At 47.8% G+C, this 14,457-nt stretch overlaps 1 protein-coding gene across 1 annotated transcript; it reads right to left on the bottom strand.

Annotated features, from left to right (window-relative positions):
- Positions 1–3,000: 3,000 nt before the first annotated feature.
- On the bottom strand, positions 3,001–13,860 carry LOC133359442 (E3 ubiquitin-protein ligase TRIM8-like). The gene is made up of 6 exons (XM_061577851.1): positions 13,234–13,860; positions 12,487–12,582; positions 7,748–7,897; positions 6,707–6,940; positions 4,844–4,866; positions 3,001–3,091 (listed from the first exon to the last, which is right to left on the bottom strand). The coding sequence occupies exons 1-6, from the start codon at positions 13,789–13,791 to the stop codon at positions 3,001–3,003; spliced, it is 1,152 nt and encodes a 383-aa protein (XP_061433835.1). The 5' UTR covers positions 13,792–13,860.
- Positions 13,861–14,457: the final 597 nt, after the last annotated feature.

Raw genomic sequence — 14,457 nt, forward strand, 5'->3', positions numbered from 1 at the left:
GTGTGTAACGGGGTACATTTTGGTTTTGTCTGTTCTGGCTGTACCGTGTTTATTGGGCACGAATTTTTTGCGAAAGATGCCGATTAAGATTTCGATTGAAAGGGGACAATTGGAATTGCCATCAGGGAAGTGCATACAATTTTTGGGTACTCCGTCTAAATTTGCTTGTGTCAATGCTGTGGTCCAGGCGGTGGTTAGCCGCATGGTGCGCGTTCCGCCTGCGACGCAGATGCTTGTCCCGTCGAAATTGAAAAAGGGGCTGTCAGTAGGTAACTTGGAGGAGGGTATATTATTGTCACCTTCAAATGCCGTGTCACGAATGCCCTCTTTAGGAGGGGTTTTTACGATGGTGCCAGCGACGGCCGAACCGTTTATTCAGATTGTAAACACGGGGCACGAGCCGGTCGTTATTCAGGAAGGGACCACGCTGGCACACTCATCAGTCGAACGAGGTTCGGAAAGCCATGTGTGTTTGGCAGCGGGGGGGGGGGGGGGGGGGGGGTAACACGCTGCCGCGACCGGAGGAGGAACCGAGCTGGTTTCGCGAATTGTATGAAGGTAACGACGATTTGACACCCGAGCAGCGGACGCGGTTAAGGGAGTTGCTTTGAGAATTTATGGATGTGTTTAGCTCGGGGAAGTTTGACGTCGGTCGTACGACCTTGTTGCAACATCACATTGACACTAGAGATGCGGCCCCTGTTCGATTGAATCCTCACCGGGTGAGCCCGCTGGAGAAGGATTGCATTCGGAGGACGGTTGACGAGATGTTGCAACAGGATATCGTATCCCCTTCGTCCAGCCCATGGGGAGCCCTGATCGTGTTGGTAAAAAAAAGGGACGGCTCTATGCGATTTTGTGTAGATTACCGGAAATTGAATAAAGTTTCGGTGGCGGATGCTTATCCACTTCCGCGCATTGACGACTCATTGGACGCATTGTCCGGCGCTAAAAATTTTTCCACATTAGACCTCTTATCGGGCTTTTGGCAATTGCCCTTGGACGAGGCATCTAAACCGAAGACGGCTTTTCGCACGCCGCAAGGATTGTTTCACTTTAATGTTTTGCCGATGGGGCTGCATTCCGCACCAGCCATTTTTCAACGACTGATGGAGCTGGTGTTGACGGGATTGCAGTCGGAGTCGTGTTTGATTTCGCTGGATGACGTCATTGTGTTCAGTAAGGATTTCGAGGGACATTTGCAGCTGCTGCGAGCTGTGTTTGGCAGGGTAAGGGGCGCCAATTTGAAGTTTAAACCCCAAAAGTGTCATCTGTTGCGAACTTCCATTAAATATCTTGGTCATGTGGTCAGCGAAGCGGGGGTCGCAACGGATCCGGAGAAGACTAGTTGTGTTCGTGCGTGGCCAGTGCCTAAAACGGTGTCGGAAGTACACAGCTTCGTGGGGTTTGCGTCATATTATCGGCGATTTGTTAAGAATTTTGCTACAATTGCGAGGCCACTGCACACGCTGACTGCTAAGGGTAAAAAGTTTCTATGGGGTGATGAGGAGCAGCGTTCATTTGAAACGCTCCGGGACGCGTTGGCGGACGCACCGCCGCTCGGGTATCCAAATTTTGCGAAAATGTTTACGTTGGACACGGATGCCAGTGATACGGGCATCGGAGCTGTGTTGTTGCAAACGATTAATGGTGTTGAAAGGGTCGTCGCGTATGGCAGCCGGGTACTGTCCCCGGCGGAACAAAGGTATTGCGTAACGCGCAGGGAATTATTGGCGATTGTTCATTTTGTGCAGTTTTATCGACCATACTTGTACGGGCGACAGTTTTTGGTCCGCACTGACCACGCGGCATTGCAGTACTCCTTGCGGATCGATCAACCCTCGGGCCAAATGGCCTGCTGGTTTGAGGTCCTGCAGGGATACTCATTTACGGTCCAGCACAGGAAGGGTACGCGTCACTTTAACGCGGATGCTCTGTCCCGGTTGCCTCAGGCATCGGGCTCGTGTCGGTGCTCCGAGGGATCGCCGCGTTGTGGGCCGCCGCTGCAGAGCGAGCCGGGAATGGCCGCTGCAGCTAATTCAAACCGGGTTGACGAGACACTGGATACTGAGCCTGGGTTGTTGGGTTTGTCACGGGGGCGTTGGGTGCGGTTGCAAATAGACAATCCGTCGCTTACCAGGATGAGTCTACGGGCCTCTCGCTCCAAACAGTCAGATGATCGGCCTTTTCTCCGACTCATTGACGACCTCCTGGTCAGATGGGATGTCGTCTTACAGAAATTTTGTATAGTGGTGCCACTGTGTTTACGAGGGAAACTCATTTCCGACATGCACGCGCGTTTGATGCACTTGGGGGAGAAGAAAACCGCTTTGACTTTAAGTAATGATTTCTATTGGCCAGGGTTACAGAATGACGTTCATTTGTACGTTAAAGTGCACGGCGGAAGGCGCCAGCCCAGCCATATCGGGTACCATTGCAATCGATACGTGTTTCGCGGGTTAACGAAATTGTGGCCCTTGATATTTTGGGACCGTTCCCCGTTACCCCGCGGGGTCACAAATACTCGTGGGGGTCGAATACTTAACTCAGTGGCCTATGGCATGGCCGTTAGTGGACCAATCAGCAGGATCTATTGTGGAGGCCTTTCTGCAGGGTTACGTTTTCGATAAAGGGGCCCCGGAGCACCTGCTTACAGACCAGGGAAAAAAATGTTCGTCCCGCCTTTTGAAGGAGGTGTGTGACGCATTGGGTACGAGAAAAATCCGGACATCCCCATACCACCCGCAAACCGACGGGATGGTCGAGCGTCTTCATCGAACATTGACATCTATGTTGTGCCAGCAGGTTAATTCGGCTCAGACGGATTGGGATTTACATGTCCCGGCGGCTTTGGCCGCTTATAGATTGGCCCCACACGCTTCTACAGGATATTCGCCCTTTTATCTGATGTATGTGCGTGAACCAGAAGCCCCGGCCTTGGTCAGGCTGGGTGTGAAATCTAAGAGCAAGTCGCCAGTGGTGGCTGTCCCCATGCACGAGTCATTGGATCGGTTGAACGAGGCCAGGGAGGCCTCGCTGCGGAATACGGAACGAAGGCAGGCAGCTAATGAGCGTCTGCACGGGGGGCAGCCTCCACGGGAACCATGGCAAGTGTGGGACAAGGCTTGGTTACATTGTCCGATGGTGCCAGTGGGCACGTCACCAAATTTCCACCGGCCCTGGCAGGGGCCCGTTGAGATTGTGGAAGTTTGTCGGGATCAAAGTGTAAGGATTCGCTACGGTCGACGGTTGTGGCACATTCACCTGTCACGGTTGAAAAGATATGTTGTGCCATATGATGTGTCATCTCCAATCCCGGAACGGCCTGTATTGGATGTGTCCGACGAGTGTCCTGGGGGGCGATGGGAAGATGCACCTCAGCGGTTTACCCCCCGTGTGCCTGCAGGAACACCATCTTTGAGGCGACGGACACGCCGGGACGCACAAGGCCGTGGGTGGCTCTCGTCGAGAGATGGACAGGGGGATGGAGATGGACGCACGGTTCGGGCAGAACGCTGCCCTGTGGCCACGGATGGGGATGCCCTAGCCCCTGTTCCATTGAGTCTGGGTGACGGACCGGCCGCGGGAACACGTTCACGATGATTAACTTTTACTTAAATTCCTGGGACTCGGGGTTATATATATATTGTGCATCTGTTGAACTTTTCGTGTACTGTGGGTTTCGCATGTCACGTTGTTTTAGCCGGGACGGCTAGTTTTTTTTCACAGGGGGGGGAGTGATGTAGGGCTTGAGTATAGCGCGCCACGCATCCCCCGCCTCTGTTGCTATGCAAGCAAGCACAGTACAGTGGGGTGATGTTAGGTAATGGTTGTTGTTGTGGCTTTAGGCGAAGTGGATCGTTAAGGGTTGAAACAGGTGTCAGGGTAGCTGGGAGGACACAGGCCAGTGATTGGCTGGAAAGGTAATTGGGCACTAGCTGGCGTCGCTCCGGCGGCAAAAACAAGGCCACGTGACACGGGGGGCCAGGGGGCGAGCGATAAGCAGGGGGTAGAGATAATTAGGGAGATTCATTGGTGTGGGGATATAAGCCAGAGCGCAACGGAGAGAAGGGAGTCCTGTACGAGACGGCGTCGTGGATGGAGCTGCAGCAACGGTGCCCGGGGAGTCGCAGAGCAAGTGATAGTAGAGTAAAGCGTAGAGAGACAGTGGTAGCGAGAACGCAGTGAGCAACCAGGGTAGCCATGCATCGGAAGGATGCAGAGTAGGAGAAACCGTAGAGACGACAAGCGTAGCGATAGTGAGGTAGAGAGACGCGGAGCGACGCGGAGCGGAGTGAGGGCACGGAGAGACGCGGAGCGGTGGCGCAGCAGAGAGACGCGGAGCGGAGCGAGGCCGCGCCGAGATGTGGAGCGGTGGCGCGGCGAAGGTGGACTCTAAGAGGAAAATAAAGAGGAGAGAAAGACAACCCTTGTACGAGTCCTACATATGTGAACATTCATTTTGTTTTCTATTTAAGTTATGTTATGTTTTATTTACTATGCAGTATTTTTTTACAGTATAAGATGCAAATGTACAACATTTCTTCTTAATTATGAGTTTAACAATGCTTTCCTCTTTGTTGAACCGTAACACGTTCAATAACCGTGTCGGCATTTAAATATGGTGCATTATTGTTTCTGACTTATAAACCATTCGACTTACGGTACGATCTCAGGAACAAATTACATGCGTAACCCGATAACTCCCCGTATAGGATACAATTGACCATATGGGATATAACTGCATACAATTGGGTTTATTAGGAATCACATCACGACCGTTCACTGATTTGTCCATCAGGTGGCAGACAGAGCTGGAGTTTCAGTATGGGTTGGTACTGACCTGAGACTCTCATGCAGGGGATCCTGAAAAACACAAACCCGCATTTCACATTAACATTGACATCCTAAACAAACGCCCCACCTCTACACAGTCACCTGCTGTTTACAGTGGACCGCGACATCAGGGAATTAACAAATACCTGCACACTGAGAAAAGTGAAAAACAGGGTTTAATTAACTGGACACAGACGGACGTCTAAAAATGACAAAACAACTCTTGACAGGTCTAGTTCAGCACCTACATGAGTGGTCTAATAACGTCAACAACTCATGTGTTGAAAAAAAATATTAGCAGGTAAAGCCCACTGAGCTATGTAGCTCTTTTTCAGAAGCAACCTGGCTGTAAAAAATAACAGCTCAACGAAGTGGCTTATCACGTGGAAATGTATAGAAGCTGCCTAATACTCTGAATGTTGATTATAAATGTGGAAGTGCAAATCAGAGGACCCAGACAAAAATATATAGGACCATGGGTAGAGGGAGAGAAAAACGCAAACCCTAAATTTACAGCAGGCATCGTCAGGGTACGGGTAAACCCACGACCTCCTGCATAGCAAGTGAGGTATATGGCGATGTTGTACTGGACAAGACTAGGTCTGAATGTCACATGGAAGCAAACACGCATCTATTTCTGGCCACCGCCGCGTCCTCCCAGATCAAAAAACACTGAAATGAGATTGGCAACAATGTCAATGTCTCACAGGGCGGTGTGCCTCTCCTGGTTGTAGATAAACCCTCTTCTGATAAACCAAGGCTGTGAGTATAAACATTTTTTTATTTTACCAGGTAAGGCAAATTTTCAGAAGGAACCTGGCCACAAATTAAAGCTCAACAAAGTGGCTTCTCGTGTGAAAATGTATATAGAGGCCGACCGAAATTCGGTTTCGGTTTCGGCGCTGAAAGTTGGCAAATGGCCACTTTCGGCATACTTTCGGTTTCGGCTGAAAGTCAATTTTTTTCTTTCGGTCTGGTTTCGGTTTCGGCCGAAACTGATATTGACTTTCGGTCATCAATCGAAGATCTATTTTTAGAATATAACGCTAGTGCTTAGTCTATCAACTGGTAAGTCGGCGCTAGGCAATCCTATGTGATAGGCTGCATACACACACACGTCAGCAGCAGCAGCTTGCAAGCAAGGTTACAGCTGCAACCATGGTCTGGGGCCGTCATTAAATGACGTCACGCACCTAGGGGGGGAATGGGGAAGCGACTGCGTAGCAATTCGTGCACTGCGCTGCGAACCCGGCGACCCGAGTTTGATTCCCACTCACGGCCGGTGACAATTATTTGAACCAGTCCTGGTCCTCCCCTAGGACGACTCAGCCTCAAACGAGTAAGTGGTGTGGTGTGGTGTGTCAAAATCGCCACTGGGGAGACAGGCGGCCGGCCGTGGTGAATCTTGTGTTCGGTAACTTCGGTTATATACCTTTCTGTTTCGGTCTTGGTCGAAAGTGTAGTTAAACTTTCGGTTTCGGCTTCGGTTTCGGCCGAAAGTGTAGTTAAACTTTCGCTTTTGACTTCGGTTTCGGCCGAAAGTGAAGTTAAACTTTCGGTTTCGGCTTCGGTTTAGGCCGAAAGTCAATTTTAAACTTTCGGTCTGGTTTCGGTTTCGGCCGAAACCAGAAATTCAGTTTTGGTCAGCCTCTAAATGTATAGCAGCCAAATTCTCTAAATGCATGTTTCTAAATATGGAGGGAAAACCCAGAGGACCCGGAGAAAAATCCACACAACCAGGGGGAGAGATACACGGAAAATCCAAATATATATGCCTCAGGGTTGGTATCGAAGCCACGACCTCCTGCATACCAGGCAAGGTAGGTATCATCTCCTAGCCACCACGGCGAGGGAATGGAGGTGGGGCCACCTGCAGGAAGGAGAGCGGATCCTGCACGGCGAGGGCGGCGAGCAGCTGGTTGATCTCCTGCTCCAGGCCGTGTGCTCTGCTCTCATAGTGAACGATGTCTGCTTGGATGCGGGACAGCATGGAGCGGCCCTCCTCGTCCACATGCTCCAGCGCCTCTGTCTCCTCCTCGTTCAGCTGCTCCCTCCGGCGCTTAAACTCTCGCTTGATCCGCTCCTTGATCCCACACAGAGACTCCTACGCAGACGGTGCCGAGCTGTTGAGTCACTTGTTAGGCAACGATGCTATGTGGTGTTGTGCAGGTAATGATTGTTTACCATACCTCGATTATGTATATGGAGGTGGGCGACGTGTGCATTGGGAGCTCGGGAACATATATAGCACAGGGAGAATGAGAAAGGGATGTAAGGGGAAATTATCATGGGCAATGCGATTACAGAAAATATGTATGTCTGTAGGTACACGTTGCTGAGCGTCTATCTGGTGTAAATGAAAAACATTTTTACGGATATCATTCGCATCTGTCTATCTGTCTGTCCGTCCCACTCTGGATATACAAAACGGTACATATGTAGCTCCATTATCATGCTGTATGTATGTTCCCATTGAGACTTACCTGTAGTAGCGGACATGTGTCAACAGGGGGTGGAAGACAGACCACTAGGGTCCACCAGACCCTAAGAGAGGGGCTGGGGGGATAATCCAGGGCCCCTTAAAGCAGCGTTCCCAAACCTTTTTGACACCAGGGACCGGTTTCGTGGAAAACAATTATTTCACGGACCGGGGTGGGGGGGTTCCTCATTTGGTCTTTCCCCCTTTTAAAAGAAGCTCTCCAGCGACGTTTGTTTTTTACTCATTTTGGCTAGGGTTAGCTTGTGGGCTTACCAAAACTGTGACTGCGGGAAAGAGGCGCAGACGGAATTGGTAAATAAAATAATGGGCGGGCCAAGCGTGGACTCACTGCTCACTTCCTGCTGTGGGGCCCGGATCTTAACATGCCACGGATCGGTACCAGTCCACGGCCCGGGGGTTGGGGACCCCTACCTGAGAGAGTTCCAGAAGAAAGGTATGGCTAGGGGCGAAGAGACCCTGGAACGGGTATAAAAGCCGGACCCCTGGACGGTTCCGGCAGTCCTCGTCCACCTGATGACCTGAAGACCTGAAGCGACGAGCCCAGTGGGCAGAACCCGAACCCTGGCAAGGGTCGGTTGCAGACATAACCAGTGTAGGGTTAGCGCTATAACCAGAGTGAGGGAACGTTAGTCCAGAGGGGCTACCTCCTTAGGATATCGGGTGTGAGGGGATGTTACCCCTCTGTGTTATGTTCCCTTAGTTGTAATAAATGTGTTGACTCTAAAGAAACCGTCTCTCCCTCGTCTTAGACCCACTACACATGGGAAGGAAATGCGAATTAAAGTGAAACATAACCAGAAAAGTGTGTCAAATTTCTGCGAATATACGCAACAAATACACGTCACATTCAAACTTGATTTGGAGCTTTCGTGACTGAAGGAATTACTCTTTGGTTCTTTCGGAAAAGTCACGTAGAATAAATAAATTAATTAAATAATAGCATACGACGCTTCGATTGCAACATAAGCAATCATCATCAGTTACAAATTAAAGAGAACAAACCCAGTAAACTTAGAAATATAATGTAATACAACACAGAGAGTCGACTAACATAACAGTCAACACCCTACCTGGTTGATTACATTCTTCCACAGATTGCTGAATTTTGAGAGAAAGACAAAATACAGACACGAAGACACATAGGCAGACACATAAGCAGAGAGAGATAAAACAGACGCACAGAGAGAGAGAGACGCACATAGACACATAGAAACAATGCCTCTGTGTCGTAGCCTTAAATAGAGAGAAAGAGGGGAGCAGAGAGAGAGGAAGGGGTAGGCGAAATTAGCATGTCAATGAGAGATTTGGAGCTTTCGTGACTGCAGGAAATAAAAGAGCAACAACACGAGGATAATAAAAAAAAAATGTGCTGAAAGAGTCAAAATATGCTTATTTCGAAGGCAATGCTCACGTCCACTCTCCCTGGCACTCAGGCTAAGTTGGTGTGGTTCAGATTTGGGGGAGACAGAAAGGAGGAATCGCAACATTCTAGATTTTAAGCTTTCGTGACTGCAAGGATTCATACTCTTAGGTTTTTCGGTAAAGTCACGTAGGTAAAAAATAAATAATAATAATTAATAATAGAAATAATAATAGAAATAAAATAATAAATCACGACGTTTCGGAGGTAACACAAGTCTACGTCATCAGGTGGGACCATCACAGCTAGATTTACTGTCTCAAGTGAGGCAAAATTCCAAGAGTCAAGCTCTTAAATACAAATTTAAGGGGGGAGGGAAGGAGGAGGGGGTTATCTGAATGTGGAAGCCAATGAGTGGAACGTGTTGGGGGGGGTGGGCGGGGCTAAAAGAGAACAGTAGGTGCATCTTGTCGATGTTTTACTCGATGTTGGTTGACAATCCAAATACAAAAAAGGAGAGGAGAGTTGTTGGTTGACAATCCAAATATAAAAAAGGAGAGGAGAGTGCTGTTAAACGCTCCGGATGTCAACACTCGGTAAAGTAGAATAGTACCTGTCATAAAAGATGGTCCAAATATGTGTAGTTAAATCTTTTTTGCATGGTTAATAACATCTTTCCAATGATTACTCAGTTTGTACCCATCATCACGGTTGAAGTTATGTCTGTGTTTGTATATCTGGATGGCTTCGTGTACAAACCTTTGATGGTAGCCAGAAGGTTTGCAGAGCACCTTGGTCTCAGAAAAGACAATCTCATGGGAACCCACAGCGTTGTAGCAATGATCGGCAACGGCGGAAGACTCAATTTTGCCGTGTTTCAGATCTGACTTGTGCTCGCGGACACAATCAGAGATATGACGTTTCGTTTCCCCAATGTAACAATCACCACAGCTGCAACTCAGTTTATAGACTCCAGGGTATTGCAAGTCAGGAATGACATCCTTCACAGATGGAATTAGATCACGGATTTTATGTACTGTACTGAATTGGACTTGGATCTTATGTTTGTTTAAAATTTTGGAGATCTTTTTCCTGGATCTACTCAATGATGGGAGTTACTACAAAATTAAAAGCGATCCTACTAACAGCCTAACGACAAAAAACAACAAGATCATCACGAGTTCGACTTCCCTAATCGAACCAACCAAACGTCCCTCCCTAAAACCCTCGGCTGCTAGACCTCCCAGATTCTATGGTCTTCCCAAGATCCATAAAGAAGGCACCCCACTATGGCCCATCGTGTCAGCGATCAACTCTCCTACCTACAAACTAGCCCGTTTTCTATCAGATACTCTGCTTCCCTTTACTGGCAAGACCTCTTCAGCAGTACTTAACTCAACCCAATTGGTCTGTATGGTCAAGGACATGACACTATCTCCTGACGATATCCTCGTCAGTTTTGATGTGGTATCTCTGTTTACCAAAGTCCCAGTACCTGGCACCCTAACAATAATTGAAGACTTGATATAACATGGATTGAATTCGGATGTACCTTCGCTGGTTAGGCATTGCCTCACCAACACTTATTTTACCTGGAATGGCACCTTCTACAAACAGAATGAGGGTACCCCTATGGGCTCCCCCTTGTCACCAGTGATAGCCAATGTGTTCATGGAAAAGTTTGAATCAGACGCCATCCAGATGTCCACCCTGCGTCCTTCCCTGTGGAAGAGGTATGTGGATGACTCTTTCGTCATTTGGCCACATGGCCTCCCAGCATTGAACCACTTCCTGGACCACATCAATTCCAGACACCCATCCATCAGATCCACCATGGAAGTGGAGAAAGATGGCAAACTACCATTCTTAGATATTCTGTTTGAGAGGAGACCTGATGGATCCTTGGGACATTCTGTCTACAGGAAAGCCACCCACACAGATTCATACTTGAAACCTGATTCCCACCACCACCCGTCTCAAAAGAAGTATCTCATCAAAACACTATACCACAGAGCTCATGGCATTTCTGACCAACACCAACTGGCCAGTGAATTAAGACATGTACATCCGGCCCTCAGGATGAACGGATACTCTGACCTTACCATCCGCCAAGCTGTTTCTCCCACCATACAGAAACAGCCACTTGAAACTCCGATCAAAACTATCACGTTGCTATACATAGCAGGCGTGACCAAAAAGATCTCCAAAATTCTAAACAAACATAAGATCTAAGTCCGATTCAGTAGAGTACATAAAATCCGTGATCTAATTCCATCTGTGAAGGATGTCATTCCTGACTTGCAATACCCTGGAGTCTATAAACTGAGTTGCAGCTGTGGTGATTGTTACATTGGGGAAACGAAACGTCATATCTCTGATTGTGTCCGCGAGCACAAGTCAGATCTGAAACACGGCAAAATTGAGTCTTCCGCCGTTGCCGATCATTGCTACAACGCTGTGGGTTCCCATGAGATTGTCTTTTCCGAGACCAAGGTGCTCTGCAAACCTTCTGGCTACCATCAAAGGTTTGTACACGAAGCCATCCAGATATACAAACACAGACATAACTTCAACCGTGATGATGGGTACAAACTGAGTAATCATTGGAAATATGTTATTAACCATGCAAAAAAGATTTAACTACACATATTTGGACCATCTTATTTGACAGGTACTATTCTACTTTACCGAGTGTTGACATCACCAGCGTTTAACAGCACTCTACTCTCCTTTTTTATATTTGGATTGTCAACCAACAACTCTCCTCTTCTTTTTGTATTTGGATTGTCAACCAACATCGGGTAAAACATCAACAAGATGCACCTACTGTTCTCTTTTATACCTGCCCACACCCCCCTAACACGTTCCACTCATTCGCTTCCACATTCAGATAACCCCCTCCCCCTTCCCTCCCCCCTTAAACTTGTATTTAAGAGCTTGACTCTTGGATTTTTGCCTCACTTGAGACAGTAAATCTAGCTGTGACGGTCCCATCTGATGACGGAGACTTGTGTTGCCTCCGATACGTCGTGATTTATTATTTTATTTCTATTATTATTAATATTATTTATTTATTTTTTACCTACGTGACTTTACCGAAATACCTAAGAGTATGAATCGCAACATTCTATAGCAAGCATCATGGTTGTGATCAATAAAAGAATCGACAGGGAAAGTCGCCAACGCATCGTCCAGCGCCGATCGATTCTGCCCCCCGCCAAACCAAAACCGCAGTTATGTTGGAAGTTGCGTTGCAAATCTGGCCGTCCTAAACTGGTTGTAATGTTCCCCACATTTTGCTCCTGATGTGTAAAAATACACAAAAGCTATATATTTTTTTGAAGATTCAAGTTTCAGAAAGGTTATGCGCTCAAAGAATGGGCTGTAAAAAAAGTGCTGACAAACACAGTTACGAACTCACATTTTGCTCCATTACAGTTTGATGTCGTTAATTTTGTAGATTGAAAGTAGGCAGCAAGGGAGTTGTCATTGGGATACGATTCGCTTCAAATCCACACCGCTTGCAATTCACCGAAGTTATATCCCACACCGACGCGTGGTGCAGTGCTCGTCAATAATAAGAGTTACTTCAGCAGTTTTTTCTTGCTGTGGTTGTCCCACCTGATGACGATTGCTTGCGTTTCGATCGAAACGTCGTGACCTATTATTTTTTCTACCTACGTGGCTTTTCCGAAAGAACAAAAGAGTATAATAAGAGTTAGGTTTAATTAAATTCGATTCTTAGGCAAACCAGAAGAGGGAATTTTGCGGCTGCCGTCTCTCTCTGTACCTCCACGCGCCGAAAGTCGTCCCTGAGCGTCAGTGTTTGTGACGCCGCCATGTTCCTCTTCTCCTCTCTCCCCTCCTTCTTGACTCTGAGCTCCTCCTGCGTTGTGGTAAATCAATCAATAAATACACGGTGCTCACCATTGCCATTGGTGGATCCCTTATAGATCATCATCCCGCATTTCCCCGATTAGTATGGATTGCTACGAAAGATGTTCAACACGCATACACACATCTGTTGTCATTATATTTCTGCATACGTCTCCCCGAGAAATTCAATGGGAACTACCATGGGGCAATACAATATCCCGTGAGATAAGATCGACAAATATCACGTACATTCTAAAATATGTTAAACCTCTTCCAGTCATGGGTGTAGTGGCTTATCGCACGCCCAACTATGAATTATAACGTTTCTCACTTAATCAAAGTAATATTTTGAATTCTCATAAAAAAATATGATTTGACATGCTGTCAAATGTTGACTGGGCTTAAACCATTCAACTCACTAAACATGAGAATCCAGTTAAAACCATGGGTGACCGACTAGATTCCAACTCAGCATTACAGCGTTACCATCTCAGCATTCTAACATCCGAGCCTCCCTGCTATCTCTACCTGGATCTCCCTGTAAAGGGGCGTTTGGTCTCAACAGCTGCTCATCTGGTCGAAGTGAGGGGTCACAACCTACTGATGTGAATCTCTCAACCTCCTGTAACAATGTGGATTACAATGGAACATCATACTTCACCTGTCTTGTCTGTTTCGCTTTTTCCACCGTGATGACTCTGTGTCCAGAGTGGTCTCCAGTGATGGTGCAGCCTGTGCAGACCGGGCTCTCATCCTGTTCACAGAAGTACTTCAGCTCCTCTCTGTGCTCCCGGCACCGTCGCTCCTCCATGTTTGCGATGGGAGCCACCAGGATGTGATCACTCAGCCTGGGATTCTCTACATGAGGCCTCAAGTGCTTCGTACAGTAGGACATCTCACATCTCAGGCAGGTCTTCACTGCAGGAGTCTGGCCACAACTGCAATGGTCACAAACGACGGCCGCGGCCATCTCGTCTCCAACTCTGAGCTGCTCCGCCAGGTTGACGAGGGCCACGTTCCTCCTCAGCTGGGGTCGCACAGGGAAGGTCGCTCGGCACTGCGGGTAGCTGAAGCTGCTCGCCGTCTCCCAGGCGTCTTCCAGGCACCGGAGACAGAACGAGTGTCCACAGCTCAGCGTGGAGGGGCAGACGAACGTGCCCAGGCAGATGGAGCAGCGCAGTTCACTATCCACACTCTCACTGGGAGTCGCGCTCGCCATGACCCATGGCTTCGCTGGGATCGCTCGCTGTGTGGCTCAGAGAGACGCTGGACAAGGACCTCTCTCTTATATCGACAGTGAAGAAGGAAGTAAAATACTTAAAATATTTTGATTGTCGTCATTGACATCACGAGTCACTGCCTGGAATGTGAACCCGCGCCCTGAGGTGCACAAACATCAGCCTCAAGGTGAACACGGCTACTGTACACACCGCGACATGAGCAAAATGTATCAAAGGAACTTACTCTTTAAAAAATAAAGAAATGAGTTGTTAATATAAGTCGTAGAGGTTCCGCTGCGATGGCTGATTCATGAAATGAGCATCGAGAGATAAAGTAATCCTTCCAAAGCTTAGCGCACAAGTTGATGTCTATGGTAAGACAGAGCAATGGATTGCATGCCAGTCTCTAGGAGATGTTATCTCCCTCGCCTTATGTCTACTTTATATTTAGAGTTTGTGTCTCTCTGTCTCCCCTTGATAGCGTGAATTTGTATCTGGGTCTCTGATTTTTCTCTCGACATTTAGAATCAACATCACACGTTTAGAGTTTTTGGCTGCAATCAATTGCCACGTAAGCCGCTTTATTCTGCTCTCATTTGTAATAGCCAGGTCGCTTCTGACAAAAAGCCACATAGCACAGTGAGCCTTAGCTGGTAAAATTAAAA

This window comes from Lethenteron reissneri, chromosome 65 (assembly GCF_015708825.2).
Source record: "Lethenteron reissneri isolate LAM-NWPU_2019-01 chromosome 65, ASM1570882v1, whole genome shotgun sequence".
Classification (NCBI taxonomy): domain Eukaryota; kingdom Metazoa; phylum Chordata; class Hyperoartia; order Petromyzontiformes; family Petromyzontidae; genus Lethenteron; species Lethenteron reissneri.

Bases quoted from the DNA above. Each gene is read 5' to 3' on its own strand.
- LOC133359442 (XM_061577851.1), bottom strand. From the start codon at position 13,791: ATGGCGAGCGCGACTCCCAGTGAGAGTGTGGATAGTGAACTGCGCTGC. The intron at 12,583-13,233 runs GTGAAGTATGAT...ACCACAACGCAG, and splicing joins AAGCGAAACAGACAAGACAG to GAGGAGCTCAGAGTCAAGAA. The intron at 6,941-7,747 runs GTAGGGGTCCCC...CCGTCTGCGTAG, and splicing joins TTCTTCTGGAACTCTCTCAG to GAGTCTCTGTGTGGGATCAA.